General features: G+C 53.2%; 5 protein-coding genes across 5 annotated transcripts; 4 read left to right on the forward strand and 1 right to left on the reverse strand.

Annotated features, from left to right (window-relative positions):
- Positions 1-757: 757 nt before the first annotated feature.
- On the forward strand, positions 758-2,030 carry CABS01_06734 (HET domain-containing protein; the record flags this gene model as incomplete). Its single annotated transcript, XM_060540099.1, has 3 exons — positions 758-909; positions 1,167-1,873; positions 1,951-2,030. 3 exons carry the CDS (start codon positions 758-760, stop codon positions 2,028-2,030), a joined length of 939 nt encoding a protein of 312 aa, XP_060403783.1.
- A 1,175-nt stretch (positions 2,031-3,205) lies between these two features.
- CABS01_06735 (uncharacterized protein) lies at positions 3,206-3,645 on the forward strand (the record flags this gene model as incomplete). The annotated part of the gene is made up of 2 exons (XM_060540100.1): positions 3,206-3,335; positions 3,398-3,645. 2 exons carry the CDS (start codon positions 3,206-3,208, stop codon positions 3,643-3,645), a joined length of 378 nt encoding a protein of 125 aa, XP_060403784.1.
- A 1,826-nt stretch (positions 3,646-5,471) lies between these two features.
- On the forward strand, positions 5,472-9,877 carry CABS01_06736 (exocyst complex component Sec3; the record flags this gene model as incomplete). The annotated part of the gene is made up of 4 exons (XM_060540101.1): positions 5,472-5,556; positions 5,646-7,726; positions 7,774-8,906; positions 8,962-9,877. 4 exons carry the CDS (start codon positions 5,472-5,474, stop codon positions 9,875-9,877), a joined length of 4,215 nt encoding a protein of 1,404 aa, XP_060403785.1.
- A 1,133-nt stretch (positions 9,878-11,010) lies between these two features.
- CABS01_06737 (HECT-domain-containing protein) lies at positions 11,011-16,925 on the reverse strand (the record flags this gene model as incomplete). The annotated part of the gene is made up of 5 exons (XM_060540102.1): positions 11,011-11,207; positions 11,272-11,421; positions 11,473-16,335; positions 16,397-16,503; positions 16,561-16,925. The coding sequence occupies 5 exons, from the start codon at positions 16,923-16,925 to the stop codon at positions 11,011-11,013; spliced, it is 5,682 nt and encodes a 1,893-aa protein (XP_060403786.1).
- Positions 16,926-17,968: 1,043 nt separating this feature from the next.
- CABS01_06738 (uncharacterized protein) lies at positions 17,969-18,214 on the forward strand (the record flags this gene model as incomplete). Its single annotated transcript, XM_060540103.1, has 1 exon — positions 17,969-18,214. The coding sequence occupies one exon, from the start codon at positions 17,969-17,971 to the stop codon at positions 18,212-18,214; it is 246 nt and encodes an 81-aa protein (XP_060403787.1).
- Between the last annotated feature and the right edge of the window lie 74 nt (positions 18,215-18,288).

Consider the following 18,288-nt stretch of genomic DNA (forward strand, 5'->3'; position numbering starts at 1 on the left):
TAGCCTTGAATTAATCCCGTGCCTTTCCTTTCGCAATCACAGTCATCGTTTACATATTCGTGTCTAGATAATCACTAATATATGCGAAGGCGCCCGAGCAGAGGCTAAAGCAGCTTTGCTAATTAGGGATATATGCAAAGTGACTAAGCAGATACCAAAGGGTGCTTCTGATCACGAATACGTGCGAATGCGCTCGAGTAGATACCAAGCGGCCCTGTTCTTTGTCAAGATAACGAGACAGCCTAGGTAAAGGCGGGTGAGTGCAAATCGGTACCTGTGTTCCTTCCTTGAACCCATTCAAAATCTGAGAACATGACAAATTGTGAGGATACTATGCGTTCCATTTGAGGTAAGCATTCAGATGTTGAACGTAAGTTTCTTTGAACTTTACATGGGTTCGTGATGGTAGTTCTGTTTTTGTCTACTCGGGAGCTCATATGCCTCTCGAGCACGCATAGCATACCCAGCCCGGTCAAGGTTACTTTCGGTTGTTTAGGAGCTAGGGCAAAAATGAAGAATAAAAGCACAGGAGTGAGCTTTTCAAATCTTCATAAGCCCATACTTTGACACTTAATTAGAAGTAAAACGGTGCCAGATCGCTGCTGACAACTTGCATGAATGATGGGACCACTCACGTTGCATGCTGTGGGTATTGGCTGACGGGCAAGGAACTCAGGCTGCCAGATCAGGCTATGAAAGGCGACCATATTCTCTTCCGTCGACCTCTTAAACCTCAGCCAATGACATCATTACCAAAATGCGTCTGATCAATGTGAACACACTCCTGCTGGGGGAGTTCATGGGCCGGTGTCCCCAGTACGCAACCCTATCTCACACTTGGAATGGCACGCAGGAGATAAGTTTCAAGGAGTGGCACAAACAATATGTCGCCGGATCAAAAGAGCAGGGGTACGCCAAACTACTCGGGGCTTGTCGGTTAATACGATAATTCGGTCTCGAGTACCTCTGGGTTGATACGAATTATATCGATAAGAAAAGCTCCGCAGAGCTCTCAGAGGCAATCAATTCGATGTTCAACTAGTATCAGGAATCGGCTATCTATTTCGCATATCTCGAAGACCACGAATTTGAGGTTACCATGCCGCAAAGCTCAGGCGATGGTGTTCCAAGCCAAAACAACGTTGTCGATCTGAACTCGCTCGTAGTCGTCTGTTCACCCGCGGCTGGACATTACAAGAGCTCTTGGCCCCGAGGCGGATGTACTTCTTTGACAAGAGCTGGAGGATCCTAGGATCGCGGCAAGACTTCGCGCCTGAAGTTTCAAACATCACCGGAATAAGAAACGAGTACGTTTCCGGCGCCAAGTCAGTCTTGGACGCGAGCATCTCGGAGGTATTTTCCCGGCTGGCGGGCCGGGAGACGACAAGTCCCGAAGACATGGCTTATCGCGTGCTCGGGCTTCTCGGTCTCAACATGCCGTTGCTTTACGGCGAGCGCTCGGCGGCATGTATGCGCCTCCAGGAGGAGTTGATCCGCATCTCGGACGACCAGACGATCTTCTGCTGGACGTGTGATCATATGATCCCACACAACTGGAGTAGTCTACTCGCGCCATCGCCTTCGGTCTTCAAGGGCGGCGACCGTTTCCTCTGCGGGTCCGAGACTGACGAGCACATTGTCGGATGGAGAAAGGCCACATCGTACTCGATGACCAACGTAGGTCTACGCATCCGTTTGCCCACGCTGAGGATATCGGGTCTAGACCTTGCCGTCTTGAACGTATCCGAAAGGAGAAGCGACTCGGGAGAGCAGGACCCTATCACAGGTCGTGTCTGTATTCCTCTCATGACGAACAACTACCTCGATGAGGTCTATGGCGTCTCGTCGACACTGATTGACGACTCTGTGCTTAGTGCTCAACGATGGCCGATTCCCGGACAACCCATACCTGTCTACGAGCTGAGGAACATATGCCCCTCGTCCCTACAGGATTTCTACATCCGTCCGTTGCAACGAGACGCGAAGATAGTAAAGGACACTATATCACTCTGGCAAGCAGGAAGACCTAAGTATCCATCACTACAAACGATATTGCCAATCATCGAGACGCGAATGGCACCATCCTCTCACCTGGAATTTAACTCGATCGATACGTTTTTTCCGGAAATCTGTAATCCCACGGTACACAAAATCTATCGAGCGTCTCCATGTAAATTCGACTAGTCAGCATTTCTTCTATGCCCCATTCAGAGGTCTTTTCCTACTCCTCAACACGAAATTACGTGGAGCACTCGGCAATGAGCTACAATTGCACGTTGGAGACAATCGGATCGAGAAACTGGTTATTGGGGCTTACACTGGGACTGGAGCAAATTCGCCACCAGAGAAGGGAAAATGTGACTGGTTTTGTTATTTTAAAGACGAGCAGTCGACGCGAGTAGTATCAGGCGAATGGTCCTGTAATATGGCATGTTCACCGGACAGGACAATTTTAATGCATCTGGATCGACACACGATTCAGTTGCCACACGGAGTTGTTGCAGAACCAGTGTACATCTCCTTCTTGCCGGCGCCGTCTCTGGTAGACCGGGCACTTGACAGATGGGGGCTTTGGAACAACGCGGATATCATTCAAAATACTATGCATTGTAAGATGTTGAGTTGGCGGGAGGAGGTCGGCGGCCGATAGCCAAGAGTCGACGAGGCAGATGGAGGGTCAATATAGCAAATGAAGTACAATGGCTTGAAAGACCTATTATCGAGATGAAGTTCGGTCACAAATCGTGGAGGGAAAAGGATTGGAAGAAAAGTGCTGTCTTGAGGCCTTCTTTATTGTCTATGTCGAGGAGCAACGGGAGAGACCGCCATACATTAGCGACGTTTCGCTTTGCGTATTGGTTCACTTGTTCTGATGGATTGATATTTTAGGGCGATGTCCACATCTGAACCACAACTATTCAGTTTCTGTCCAGAAACTGAACGAAAGCACTTGTTTGCGAGGTGAACCGAGGCATCAATACTCTGAAAGGGCACCGACGACACCAAAGAAGACGGCTCGAAGGGAAACAACTCGAATGTTGCCGACAAAACTATTTGATTTCTTTTCACAGAGACCAGAGAGTGAGCAGGACATATAAACTGGTTTACTGGCTCCTGCCTATATCCCAACGCTCATAGCTGGCCTGCTTCCACTTCAACAGGCTGTCAACTAAAAAGACAAGGACCAAGCAGCATCACCACCCAAATGAGCCAAATAGACGGCGGCCTCGACTTCAACTACCCCGCCCGCAACAAGATCCTCTATCAAGAGCAGACCAAAGTCGGCTACGTCGACGGAGACTCAACGACGCGTACCGAGAAGCCGGCCCCCAGCTGTACGCAGGAGAGGTGCTCAAGCTACGTGCAGGTCGCTTTCTCAAGAATTGTATACTTCCAGGCAGCACGTACTTCACAGCCGGAATGACACCGGAAGGTAAGGCCAGGCTCCGCTGCATGAGAGGATGGCTGTGGAAAGAATGCAAACGGACGCTGGGAGAGTATAAGAGTTGGCGTTACAAGTACACGGTCGAGGGCACTATCACGTTCCATGGCCGTATACAACCGATAGACAGGGAGAACCCAGAGGAGACAGCTCAAGGCGCTCAGACGAGCCAATATCAGACTCAGGTGATTGAGATGCCGTAGGAGGAGGATACGGTGAGCGAGGACCAGCGAGAGAGCGGTTAGATTCCTGGTGCTTGGTCTTTTGGTGATAGGGCGAAGGTAGCCTTGAGGCCGAGGGTGTCTTCTTGGTGAACCTGCAACGTTGGCAGGTTGCCTTACACATTGTTGTGCTCTGGTTGTTGTCTATACCATACCCTCCATGGAAGAATTCACAGCTAGATAATGGGATGAGAAGTCTGGATCATTGAGCTATTGGCAGAGCGATGATTCAAACGCACATGAGATAGAAAGCTGAGAATGTTGTTATGAGACAGGAACATATCAAGGCGAGATAATACTGTCTAAAGTGAACGCCCCTCTCTTTCATGGGCGAACTGCAGTTGATTTCGAAGGGTAAAATGGAGTAGCGTTTTTTGACATTGGGGCTGCCTCAGAGTCTGTGAGGCTCATAATCAATGATACCTCTGTTGCTGCTTCACTCGACGTTGATAGTTGGACGTTGAAGTTGACCATCTGAAGTCGGATGCACGGTCCACCTCCCAAACCAGAGTGGCCGGTCATGAGAGCTTCGCTGGCCATCTGATGATGATATCCAAACACTGAATAGTGAGTAGCGAGTTGAGCAAGAGTCGGGTGAGTAAGCCTTTTGAGATTGGCGATGTAGCTGCCCAAGGAGTACAAGGTTCACTGTCAGAAGTGCCCGAGGGCGTCGGCAGAAAGAACAAGAGACAGAGACGGCATCGGAACCCCGGATGTTGCAGTGATGGGCGTATCGAGGGGGCTATCTCATTCATGGGCAGGGCAGCTTGAAACATGGACTGGTGGGAGGCATGACGACGGGCGCCCGAGCTCTCTAACAACCTTGCCGAATGATGCGTCTGATATCGGTTCGGTGCATAGACGGAAAACAAGCAACGGGAATATGCGGGCGTGTGTCTCTTCTTACAAGAATGAATTATTCATGTGAGGTTGAAATATCGTCTAAAAAGGTGGTCTCCTGCACGGTAACCTTCGCAAGAAGAGTATTGCTGGAAAAGGGGACCGAGTTGCAGGGCGAGCTGCGAACGAGCCAGGCGATTGCGGGACATCAGAAGTCAATCGGTGGCGGGACATTCCACCACCTTACGGATACTTAGGTACTTGCAGATAATTAGCGTTGTGGCATTGGGAGGAAGGAGCCACCTCATCCCTCCCAAACCAATCTTTCAGCGCACCCGATTGCGTAGCCCAGGGAGGTATGTCGCTGCAAGTTCCCGTCAGGTAGCAGATAGACAGGCATTGGGGCAGGTACCACCAATGTACCGTGGAGTCGATGCGGGACCGAGATGGTAGAGGCATTAGACATTGAATTCTGTGAATGACCAGACTTGACGACTGTTACTGAAGAAAAACGATGGAAAAATAAATATACATTTTGAAGGTGAAAAAGAAAGATTCAAGTAACAGGAACGTCTTCACCAGCCACACTGATGGCGAAGTGGCGGCGCTATCAGACTTAGCTCGGGACTGGCGCTAACAGGAGCCCCAGACTCGACGGTCGAAATACTTTCCACCCCATCAACCAGCGGGACCAAAGGCTGCCCTGGCAGCAAGCTACCCCCAAGGACAGACAGACTCCAGCACACGTCCACCCGTTCCCCTTCTGGCTTGCATCACGACACGACCTCGAAATCCCACCTCAACCTCATTCAACTCCCTTCCGAGCGTATTGTCCCCTCATCGCACCGCCACGCCGCCCTCCCGATTCCGATTGCGCGACGACCATGTAAATGGTTCCTCCCATTGCATTGCGAACACCCTCATGATTGCTCCATTCCACTGCGACGGGACCGCCCTACCGAGCAGCCATGGACAACAGGGCCCAACGATTCGAGGATGAGAAGCGGCGCATCATCGAGAGCTGCTTCATCAAGAAGGATGTAGACGGATCGTGTGCGTCGAACCCCGATGTCGCTAGAATTTCTCACTCAAAAAAGTCTGCTTCATATGCGTATGGTACTGACCCTTGCTTCCGTCGATAGTGCTCGAGACATACATCACCCACATTCGAATCACCGAGTACTCCTCCCATCCGACCTCTCCTCCACCGCCTCAAGCACGAACACCCGAATCACAGAAACCCCGCGTAATCGTCGTTGCAGTGCGAAAGAGTGGCCGAGTGCGTATGCACAAAACGAAAGAGAACGCCAACGGCTCCTTCTCAATTGGAAAGACATGGAACCTCGACGACCTCTCTGCCATCGAGTCCTTCACGGGGCCGCCGGCTAACCCGACCTTCCGCGAATGGGCTGGTGATACTGGCTTCATCGTCACCATCGGAAAGCCTTACTTCTGGAATGCGCAATCGGATAAGGAAAAGAAGTTCTTCATTGCCAGCCTGGTTAAGATCTATGGCAAATACACGGGAGGCAAGATCCCTGAGCTATCGGGCTTCGACCAGGCCGAGATGGCCCAGATCCTGAGAAACGAACGACGACCACCCCCTCCCGCACAGGCTGCCTTCCGACCTCCCGCAATGCCCGATGCTGCTTCTAGTCAGACCAGCCTCGGCGCTCCGAATGCGCCCTCCAACTATGGCACTCCCTCGCCTGGCCCCCCAGGCCCTCGCCGACCACCACCTCTCAATGGAATGGCGAATAACTCACCAGCGGGAAGCATGGCATCTTCGTTCTCGCAGGAACCCCCTACGCTGCGAAGATTCGGGAACAAGAGCCAAGAATCTTTCTCGCCTTCCCTGGGAGGCAGGAGCGACGATACGGGAAGCATGCCGCCGCGCTCACGGAATGGCATGCCTGGGCAAGGGGCCTTTGGTAGGTTCGGTGAGCCAGGTCAAGAGCCTGGACTAGGACCACCTCCGCCAATCTCCGAAGAAGGCAGACCGCCAGAGAGGAAGAGGCCACCGATGGACCCGGCAAGGCCCCAGGGACAGGGCTTCAACGACAGAGACCTGGTTCCTGCGCCCTTAGTGAGCCCGGGGATGCGACGAGATCAAGTTGCCCCTCCCCCGAGGAGTACAGCCAGGAAGAACTCTCTTTCGCAGAGGTCAGATGGAGGTTCTTACAGGGACAACCGACCAGTTACACCCCTTACGCCTGGAGACCCAGGTGCACCAGATGTTCCTCTCGCACTCAGAACCCCAACAAGAAATGGGGCAACACCCACAAGACAACCTCCTCCTATTGTCTCTCCGCCGCCTGAAATCCCTGTTCCCCCTGTTCCCCCTGCCCCAGTTTCTCCCATCGTGCAGAGTCCGCCTCCAGCCCCTCCACCAGCGCCTGTAGCTGCGGTTGAGGAAATCATACCCGAGGAGCCTCCGGCTGTTGAGCCTACCCCTGAGCCTGAGGCTCCCGTGGAACAAGAAGATGAGAGTCGGCCGGGTTTAGGACCGATGATTAAAGCAAAGAAATCCAAGAATGACCTCGCTGGTGTGCTCTGGAAGGCTGCCTCCGCTGCCTCAGCTTTCAAGCCTCGGCCTGGTGGTGCTGGTGAAAGACTTCGACAGCTTGCCACAAAGAGCACTGAACCTGCCGAAGGAATCACAACAGTTTTCCAACCTCCGCCACGGCCTGCGTCCTCTGACGGCCCCAAATTCACATCCCCAGAACCTGCAGTCGAAGAGACTGCTGCACCTGCGGAGCCTCCCAAGCGCACATCTGGTGTGCCTGAGGTCAAGGTCACTGTGCCTAATTCTAGTCGACCATCAAGCTTGCAGCCCTCGATTCAGGAAGTTATTAGCGTGAAGAAGCCAGAGGAATCCGTAACCAAGGAGGAGAACAGCAAGTCGATAGTTGCCGGTAATGACGCCAAGTATCTTGCATCTCTTGGTATTGACCCCACAGTCTTGGATAACAAGAGCGGCGAATTCACAAAGTGGCTTGACTACTTTGGCTGGGTTCCTGGCGAGCAGATGAGATCTCGTAACGTGGACGAGATGAGGACAGACCTTGAGCGAGAGCTCAACAAAGCCCAAGCCGGCGGCTGGCTAGCCCGGTTCCAGGAAGAGGATGATCGTGTCGAGGCTATCAAACGCGGCATCGATCTGGCAGTCGCTGAGTGTGAAGAAATGGAGAATCTTCTGACGCTGTACAGCGTTGAACTTTCGGTAGGTTGCTTCGTAAACTTTCCGAAACTGTTGCTGACTAGAAATAGACTCTTTCTGATGACATTGCATACATTGAAGCCCAAGGCCAGGGTCTTCAGGTGCAAACTGCTAACCAGAAGCTGCTCAAGAAGGAGCTCGAGTCTCTTCTTGAAACAACTACTATTACTTCTGCTGATCTGAACGCCTTGAGAGCGGCACCACTGGAAGACCTGAACGGCCTTGAGGACATCGAAATGTCTTTAGTCACTCTCTACAAGGCCATGATCAAGATTGATCCCACATTACTAGGGGGCGAACCACGAAAGAGCGAAGATATCGGCGGAGAAGTTGATCAAGCCGTGGGTCTCGAGAACACCGACTATGGCAAGATGAGAATCGTTCAGGAGAAGAAGGAGATGTACCGACAAGAAAGCGCTGTCTTCTCGCGACGGTTGGTCGGCTACATGGCCCAACAGTTCGATGTGGCCTACAACGAAGTCAACAGAGCGCTTCGCGAAGCTCTTTCAAGAAAGGTGGATTCTCGCCACCACGACACCGGTCGGGACATGTTGTGGAAGTACAGTCCCTTGATCAAATACGCCAAGGACGTCGACCCCGCCAACTGGGATCGCATGATCCAGGTCTACCAAGACAAGAGCCACCCGGTCTATAAGAACGAATTCCGCCAGGTCTTGGAAGCGTGGAAGCGCAATGCGCGCAAGATGACCGCTGACGAGACATCCGAGCTCCTGTTTACATTTGAAGTCGAAAAGCAACAGGAAGGCAGAGCGACCACTGTCAGGAAGCTTACCGTCAAGCGGAGTCAAACATTGGCCAAGAGTCTGCGTTCGCCCATCGATACCAGCAGCAGGACTAACCTGAAAGAGTCGGGCGAGAATCGAAGCCTTCCTTACGAGGTATTTGGGCAGGTACTGGACGACCTTCTGCCGTTAGTTGAGATGGAGCAGAACTTCATCATCGACTTCTTCCACGCCACCACACTGGAGCAATCAGATTTCCCGGACCTCGTCGCAGCCAGCAGGCCGACAGATCGGAGAGGCGGCGACTTGCGCCGCCATCGTTTGATGGAGCCTGACCGCGATCTTGCTCGACGTGTTACTAAGGGTATGGAGGTGATTTTCATCTTCCTCGAGACAGAGATTGCCAAGCTCATTGAATGGGTTGTCCAAGCCGATCCTTTGTAAGTTGACTCCGAATCCATTTCATCGTCATAATATACTGACCAGTTGCTTCAGACAAGGCGCTGGTGTCTTGGCCGTTCTCGAGCGGAACCTGTTGGATATCCAACAATCCAATCAAGACTTCCTCAACGCTCTTCTCCAGAAACTCCACGGGATCTTGGAGTCCCGATTTAAGAAATTCGTCGACGAGCAGATCCGCGCCATCGAGGAGACTAAGGTCAAGATTAATAAGCGCAAGGGCGTTATTTCGTTCATTCGCGTCTTCCCTCAGTTCTCCAACGCCGTGGAAAACATTCTCTCGGGTATCGACCCTAACCTAGCCGTGCGCAAGACGGTTGACCGCGAGTACGATCGCATCCTCAAGTCCATGTTCGACTCCCTCAAGATCATTGCCCGCGAGAACCCCGCAGTCAGCGTCGGTGCGGCAGGGGCGGATCCAGAAGACAAGGAGGCTCTCAACTTCCACATTCTGCTCATCGAAAATATGAACCACTTCCTCGAGGAGATCAACACGCACGGCCTCAATGTCCTCGAAGACTGGCGTGAGGCTGCGACAGGCGAGATGAATGAGCACATGAACCTGTACCTGAACGCTGTGATGCGCCGCCCCCTCGGCAAGCTTCTCGAGTACGTCGAGAACATCGAGGGCCAACTGCAGTCGGGCAAGCCCGGCTCGAGCATCGCTTCGCAGCCATCCAATTCCAAGTCCACCTTCCACAAGGTCTTGGCAACGTACGACTCGCGCGAGGTCCGCAAGGGTATCGAGACGTTGCGCAAGCGCGTCGAGAAGCACTTTGGCGACGCGGACGACCCTGCTCTCAGCCAGAAGCTTGTGATCAAGGTGCTCCGCGAGTGCGAACGCTTCTACGGCGAAGTGGAGCTGCGCATTAGCCGCATCACCGCCGACGTCTACAGCGGAGACGTCCTCTTCGAGTGGCCCCGCGCCGAGGTTAAGTCTGGCTTCCGCTAGAGGCATATGCTGCTTGGCCTGAGAGCTGGGACCTATTGATTTGATTCCGATGATGCTGCCATAAGAAAGCAAGCCAATCGCAGCATCAACTTTTGTCGAATTGACTTTTTTCTCCCAAGAACCCCCCCGTTCTGTTTAGGTTGCTTCCTGACACGACTGAGGGAAGCATTGCATTGCGGAAGGACGACCGGGTTTGTGTCAAGTGTACCCGCAACTGCTTACCCTGGCTTTTATTTTCCCTTCTCAAGATACCTTTCTACGAGCAAGAGAAGATGAGAAAATTTGGGGACCAGAGAGAAGGAGAGGATAATTGTGGTGGTGGAGAGGGTGAACATGTTGTTTTTTTGTCATGTTGTTTCTATAGGCGGCAGAAGGGCAAGGGATGTCTTTGGAGGCGACGTTTTTTGAAGGCCACTTGATCCGAGAGGGAAGGATCTTCGGTATCCATGGATGGGTATGGACAACAAAGCCTTTGTATTGCGCGCAAATAGGAGAGGGGACATTAGATTCCTGTGATGAAATGAGAGACCTTTACGCCGTGTAACCTCATTCTCTGATGAACACCTCTTGGTTCCTCGTGTCGACCAAGTTGATAGCCTGCGCAACGCACGACGGGAACAGCATGATCACGTTTCACTGACACAAGAGGCACGACAATGTTGTCACAAATCAATTTTGACCATTCTATCAACGGGATCCCCTTGGCACGTCACAAACCAGCAGGCTTTAGACGGGCCTGGTCATGGACCCTAGAAACAGTACCGAAACAAGAGAGAAATGCCTCGAGGCCATAGCAGGAAGGCAAGCCGAAAAGCACGTCTGACGCCTAACGAACCTGCCATGCAAAGTCGGGTGGAGGGGCTTCGCTTCGATGTGTGTTGTTACCCTCGCCCTTCAATCCACCTCACCCAAAACTGGTGTTCCCTGACCCAGACCGTTTCCATCCATAAAATCTTTATTGTTGAAAGAATACCATCGCCCGATGTGCAATGCTTGTTCACGTATTTCATACCACAGTCATGTAAATGTGGCGACATTCGCTGAGATGGCCAACTCGGCCATCTGGTTCGCTATCTGTTTTTTTTCTGTTTTGGGTTTCCTGGAATTCGCTGAGTCGGTGGCAGAGACAGCGTCTATGACAGGTGGAAAGCTCCCTGGCCTTCCTTGATGGCAGTAGAGAGCTGTTTGCGCATGGCTTCGATGCTGGTGTAGTCGGGTAGTTTGAGGTAGTTCACACACGTCATGACACTGGGTAGATAATCGTCAGACGTGTAGGGGTGTTCACTTGGCTTGCAGACGACCGTGAACATGGGCGTTAAGCTCTTGAATCCTGTCGTTTATGTTAGTCTTGGCTGCTTGGGACAAGTCGATGAACGAGAGAGAGAGAGACGTACCTCCTATGGGGAGCTTGGGGCTGCCCGTGGTAAATTGTAGGAAATCGCGGCGTTCAGGAGCCGATAGCTCGCTCATCGTCTGCAGCAAGTTCTTGACGGTCTTGCTGTCCATGTTGTAGCCGTGGTCCGCCTTGATCGAATCCATGAGTGCTAGCGAGGATGTCAGTATATCATTAGCCGGACGGGCGAGGAAGCACTTACTTTCGAGAGACCAGTCCTCGTCAACCCGGCCAAACAAAGTTACCAGCTCGTCGGGAGTGAATGCGCTTAACGCAGAGTAGGGGAAGACTTGAGAGAAACCGGTGCGGAAAGCGTCTACCTGGCGGCGAACACCAGTGCCCAGGGTCATGTCAATGACGCGCTCAAGGTACGAGTCCACGTTGTCAATGGTGACCCGAATTTGTCCACCGTTAGAGATCAGTTCGATTTCTGGAAAACCAGGAAGCGTGAAATCCAGGCACAGGTCGTCCAACTTGACACCGTCAATAACAATATCCTCTGTATCGGTAACCTTTTGAGCAGGCGTTCGTGAAGGGTCTTCGTCAATTTCCTTCTTGGCCACGGCGAACTTCTTAATGGTCTTCAGAGACCTGGCCAAGCCGGGATCGACGACCTTAACCGCGCCGAGTGATGGCTTCACGCCAGGTGCCGATGAACCATCTCCAATACGGAAGAAGGTGGGGTTGAAGTTCAGATCAATGATGCGAGAATCGATCATTGAGCGAGCAACAAACTTGCCGAGGGTTTTGAACAGTTGCAGGATACGTTCCCCATTGGGCGCAATGGCTTCATCGTCGCTGAGCGGCCGAGGGAAAAGTCCACTCGCTCCAGAGATGTACTCTTCCGAGTCGTTCGAATCCATCTCTCTCCATAGCTTGAGCTTTTTCTTGGAGAACTCTCTCGACACCGTTGAGTAGAACTCAAGTGTCGGACCCAAGCCGGTTCCGACTTCCTCAAAGTATTCAACCTCGAGAATGCTCTGAGACGCGCCGTATAGCTCCATTACTTTCAAGGCCGACTCCAAGATCTTCGATCTGGAAATGCGAACCTTCTGGCGCTGCAAACGACCCAAGAATGGTCTGTCGTCGCGGCGGTCGCGACGCGAGTCGTCCGCAGAGTGGGCGTTCTGCCAGCGAGTCATCGAGCGCGCATAACCAAATGAGGTCGACTGCAAGAACAAGTGCCTGGTCTCAAAGGGGAAGAGGAAAGGGTACAGTCGTGCAAGGTCTTCTACCCAACTTGGGAGGCAATTGCTCGCGACGATCAAAGGCTCTTCAAGCTGTCTATTGAGCTTCGCCGTCAATTTGGTGTTGACGAACTGTGATAGGGGCTCGACATTCAGACGAACAGCATCTTTTTCGCTGTTCTCAACCATGACATCTTCGATATTGGCGTTCAAGTCGTGAAGGATGTTGAGGAGGCGAAGGATAGAGGCTGTCGAAGGGTGCTTGGCGAGAGATGCCGGAACGTTTCCTTCGCCATTCTCCTCCGTAGGGGCCTGAGCATTGGAACTGAACGAAAGGGTTTCCGCGGGGGGCGGACCAGGGGCACGTCGGAACTTGATCGGGTGCACTGCAGACCAGACACTTCGGCTAAAGTGCTCATCAGAGTTGGCGGCCGAGGTGTGGACGGCACGGTAAATTGTAGTCTCGCTCGTAATCACCTTGTTGTCGAGAGTGAACTGGATATGCCAGTCCTGTGGCACCGCTTGAATGGCTGCAGCGTAAGACATCGGCCTCGATGAGGCTGCCGGCGTGGGAGTGCTTTGTGCCGCAGGAGGGGGCGGAAGAGCACTAGAACGAGTAGGCAGAGAATTCTGCGATGGCGTGGGCACTCTGGTCCCGTCATCCTTCCGCGCGGTGACCTTTCCACCCGCAGCGATTTCCATGTTGACAGCGCCAGGCTCGGGGCCGGGAGATTCGCTCATATCCTCATCCAAGTCACCTACAATAGCATCCAATGCACTGCTTCCGCCAATCTCTTCGTCGTCGGACAGATGCTTCTCGTCTGCACACTCGAGGGCATTCTCCAGGTCGTCTTCTTCAGGAGGTGGTCTGGACGGCGCTGGGCTATCTGCAGCCGACGCCGCGCTACGACGGGTAGATCTCCTCAAAACGCCCTTGTCTCTGGTGCTGGAAGAAGTATCGGGAGTGGCCGCACTCTCCGACTGAGGTGTTGACTTCGACTTCGTCTTGCGGAGAGAACGCGAGCCGCTGGGCGTAGGCACGCTGGGCGGTGGTGGGATCGGACTTGACCCAGACGCTGCCGATGCGCGCTCCGTAAGTCTAGCTGCCGCATGACTGAGTGGCAAACCAGCAGAGCCTGCCAACGACGCGAGGGCCCTCGAGAGGTTGTCGGCCCGCCTTGAGGAGCCACGTGGCCGTTCCGAAAGACTGATTCTGGGTCTCAGGTAGTCATCGAGAGACTTGAAAGTCGCGATGGCGTGAATTGAAACCATTATGTTTCTATAGGACTTGGGTATAGACTCGTCATCAGCCACAAGCCTGAGCCGAATCTGCTTCGCGAGCATGGACGCAGCACTACTGCGATTGCCATCAAAGGTATTTTGGTGGACAGTGATGACCTCGAAATGCTCAGATCTACTAAGCAAATCTTGAAGTTTGTGAACCATGACACTGAAGGGAGTTGCAGGTGAATCGGCAGTGGCGGTCTTGGGCTTGGACTTGACGCTGTAGCCCATGAAGACCTGCAAGAAGTCCGCCTGGGCAGTGCGGGCTAAATCCTCATCGGGATTGCTGAAAACTTCCAAAAGCACTCTTACGAGTCCAGAAGCCAGAAGCTCTGCGCTGGTGACACTTTCGAGGACGTCGGCGTCGAAGGACGAGGCCAGCTTCTTGAACAACTCTATGCCGTTTTCAGGCGAAAGATTACCTGCCGACCTGTTGAGGTAGAAGGCTTCAATCTCTCCAGCAAGATCTGATAGATTGGTGAGAATCCCAGTCGCCTTCTTCTTCATGGCCTTGCCGTGCTTCTCGGTCTCGTGACTCTCCAAGAACTTCTTAGCCACCTCGCGAATCCTGCTTCGCATCGATGGAACGTCTGACAGAAAGTGTTGAGGCGGCCCGTCGAGCGACATTGTTGAGCCGCGTGAGCTAACCGGCGACCCAGAAATGTCGTCTGGATGAGGCTCGTTCTCATTGTCCTCTTCATTTTCCTCGTCGTCCGACTCTTCGTGTTCTTCATCGTCTTCAGACTCTTCATTGTCTGAAGATTGATCACCAGAATCTGCTGCGGCCTGCTGCTCTGTGTTGTGGGACTCCTGTGAGTCGGCCGGCTCTGGCGCTGGGGGCGGCGTGTGCTCCTCGATGGCCAATTTGGTGATTTCCGAAATCACACCTTCACGGTAGAGCTGATACCGGTAAACATCTTCCAAGCGACTGAGAAGGAGTTCTGTGGCTTGGAGTGCCAGCATAACCAGTGAGGGATGGTCCTGTTGAGACAGGATCGAAGCCAGGAAGGAAGCATAAGACACTGTCTTCAGCGCTTCGCTAAGAATCTTCTCGTCGAGGTTTGAAAGCATCTTTAGCTGGGCTGTGAGCACCTTTTGACGAACGTTGAGGTTGACCGTGCTCGAAAAAGCGTCGGTCAAGGTCGGGAAAAGAATAAGAGCAAAGCGGCGAACTTCGGACTTGCAGCTGTCGAGCAGTTCGATTCTCTTATCGTTTGGTGACTTGCGCGTCTTCCCAGCTGCCGTGGAGGAAGGAGTGATGGGTTCTGTCGCGTTCATCTCCACAAAGTCGCCATATGAAGGGTCAGCGTTGCGAGGCAGGCTAGGTAGCAGCTCGCAAATGACATTGAGCGTCTCGATAATCTGCTCCTTTGGTCGATGGATCAAGGCCTGCATGATGACAACGCTGTCCAACTTGGAGGCGACGTCTTCTGTACCGCTGGGCGGAGAAACACCGGTAAGGATTTGATACAGTGTCTCCACGATGTTGAGCTTGAACAAGTCCGCCGAAAGTTGGGGGCTAGCACGAGCCGTAAAGGCCAGCACTCGCAGGAATTGCGTGTGGATATCGGCGCCAATGAGATTAGTGGTGCCAGGCACAAGCAGCCTCAACACAGCCTTCAACAGGTCGACACTGACGAGTTCTTCCAGCTTTGCAGACTGATACTTGAAGCTCTCCACAATGCCAGAGACACAGATCGAAGCCTTTTCGACCACTCGCTGGTCGCTACTGCCCAAGACATTGAGAAGTGTGGGCATGACATCTCGAATGACCGGGAAGGAATCCTCAGGAATGTTTCGACAGCAATTTGCAGCGGTAGTGACGGCTGTTCTTTGTGTGCTTGTTGCGAAGAAATCCAAGTAAGATAAGCAGGCGGTCAAGCCACCTTCTCGGACAATGCTGGACGGATACTCTGCAGAGATCTTTTCGAGGGTGCTCAGGGCTTGCTCGGCAAGGTCGATGAAGGAAATCTCGAGCAGCTTTTGGCAGAGCACAGGGACAGCCCCTCCGTAAACAACGTTGGCCACACTGGCGGGCAATGCCTCCATCAGATTTGCCAGGCAACGGCAGGCGAGCAGCATGAGTTCGGGATTCTCTTCGCCCGTAATCTCGTTGGGTTGCATCAGAGTCACCAATTCCTTGACGAAGGCATCAGGTGAAAAGTGACCTGACAAGTTATCCTCGTTGGAAACCAACAAGATTTCAGACAGCTCTTGCAGGGCGATCAGCTGCACTGATGGGTCATCTTTTTGACGCAGGCTGTTGAGAAGATCTCGCAGGCGGGACGAAATACCCGTCATCATGCCTGTCAAGGCCCGCAAGGTACTTGACAAGCCACCGGGACCTCCAGGACCTCCGAATCCCCCAAAGGGATCATCGTCTACGTCGTCATCGTATCGCTGACCCTCGTCGTCGTCATCGTTTTCGTCACTATCATCGTCGTCTTGATGTTCGGGAGGAGGCGGCGGGGGCGGGAGAGGAAGAGACTCCTTTTCAGTATCATCTGTGCCCGTCATTGCGGTGTCGGGATCCGCATTGTTTGCGGCATTCCGTTTCGTCTTGCGGGAGGAGCTGGATGTGTTGGCGGAAGGATCTGCTTATGCCGAATCAGTATCATGCTTCAGAGCGTCAAACTAGAGGCAACTGGGGGTTACCTAGGGTGCCGGTGGCAGTCCTCTTGCTTCGGCTGCTACTGGATTTGCGGCTTGAAGATGCCGAGGGTGCGGTGTTCTCTGATGCGTTCGCAGGATCGGCGGAAATGCTAACAAGCACAGTCAGCTTTGAAGAATGTACAGCTCCGGCTCATGGGATTCCTTACTCTGGGCTCGACATGGCGACGGTAGATTTGCCCTTTCTCTTGGAGCGAGGCGGGACAGTCGGTTGAGTAGGGAGCTGAGGCGGTGGAACAGCTTCGGCTACCTTTTGACGCTTTGATCGCCTGGAGGAAGCTGATGCAGACTGCTGTGGTCCAGGAGTAGGGCTGGTAGCTTGTGTTGAAGCCTTTCGTTTCCGCGAGGCTGAGGTGGGAGGGTTTGGAGGACTGGAGCTCGGTGGTGCAGGGGCGGCCGCTGCGGGATCGGCGCTTGCAGCGGGTTGTGTCGATGAAGCCGCGAGACTCGCCGCTTGCCGGGCAGAAGATCTGGTAATTCTGGGAGACATGAGTGACTGGTTCTTAGGAGGCATGCCGACCGAAGAACGGAAGGCGAGAAAACGAAGGTAAGGATCAAGTCAAATGTGCCGAGGCCAAGATGTCGGTGGCCTCGTGTGTGTCCGCAACGAACGTCAGATGTGTGTGTGGTGTGTGGTGTGTGGTGTGTGACGGTGTAGTGGATGTGGATGTACAGTGTACTAGACACAACGAGAGAGGTAGAGCATGCAATGAATTGCTGGGGTGGTGGAGGGAGGGGTCTGCTAGCACTGGCTCAAAGCTGACCAAGCGAGAGGGACGAGAGTAAGGAAGTGAAGGAGAAAAAAGGTATCGGGTCGAGGAAGAAGAAGTGTCGAGGAGATGATAATCAAGACTCGATGAAGAGAGGATGAAGGAGCGGTGCGATGCAGCCGTGTTTCAATGGTTGGAAAGCAGGCGTCTCTCTATGTCTTTTTTTTTTCTGAGGTGCTCTAGAGGTACGGTGCGGTGGTGCCTGGCAGGGTGTGTATGGTGCGGTTGCGGTGTAGTGAGGTAGGGCGGTAGGTATAGTGACCAGACCCGCTTAAGTTCGAGATCCCGCCGTTCGGGTACCAAAGGTGAGGTAGCTTCAGGCAGAGGAAGAGGAGAACGAAGGTGAGGCGGATCCTGAAGTCGAAAAAGTGCCCTTTTTCGTGCCTTTTTTGGACTTCGAGGATCAAGAGAGACAAGCGAAGGAGATGAAGGTGAAAGAAGCAGCAGCGAGGCAGAGGTAGGTAGACCAGACCGAGAGAAGGCGGCAGGCAGGCAGGCACGAGACAGGTTGGCTGTCGCCGGCAACTACCCCACGGTACCTGGACGTTGTTCCTGCTGCTCCTGCCTCTGCTCCTTCTCTTGCTCTCTCTCACAGGAATATTCTGCGTACCTGTCACCCGACGTTGATTCTTGCTGCTTTCTCTTCTCTTGTATGTCCTCTTCTTCCTCTTGTTCTCGTTCCTCTTCACTCTCGAGTCTCTGTGTCTCGCTCTCATACACACGAACCACACACACGCACGCTCTGCTTCTTTCGACTCTCTCTTTTGTCTCCGCAGAGCATAAAACAATGTATTGGGGTTCGAAACGAAACACGACAAATACGGGTGAAATGACAACCACCTACCGCTGGGAAGACGAGGTCGAAGCTAGGGTGGGCGAGCCCGAACCGGAAGACGATGTCGTCGGCGTAGACGGGAGGCGCGCGGGGGGATCGTGGTCGACTACCGATCTGGAGCGCTGGTTTGCAGAGGCGATTCGTTCTGCCATGGATTACGCCATGAGGCAGGACAGCTCGAGGGTTGCTGGCGATTAGGCGTTGTGGTGTCTTGATGTTATCAGCGCCGTCGGGGAATTGCCAAAAGATACGATGGCGTTGCGAGGTTGGTC

The sequence above is a fragment of the Colletotrichum abscissum genome (assembly GCF_030869225.1).
Source record: "Colletotrichum abscissum strain IMI 504890 chromosome Unknown Scaffold_14.1, whole genome shotgun sequence".
NCBI classification, from domain to species: domain Eukaryota; kingdom Fungi; phylum Ascomycota; class Sordariomycetes; order Glomerellales; family Glomerellaceae; genus Colletotrichum; species Colletotrichum abscissum.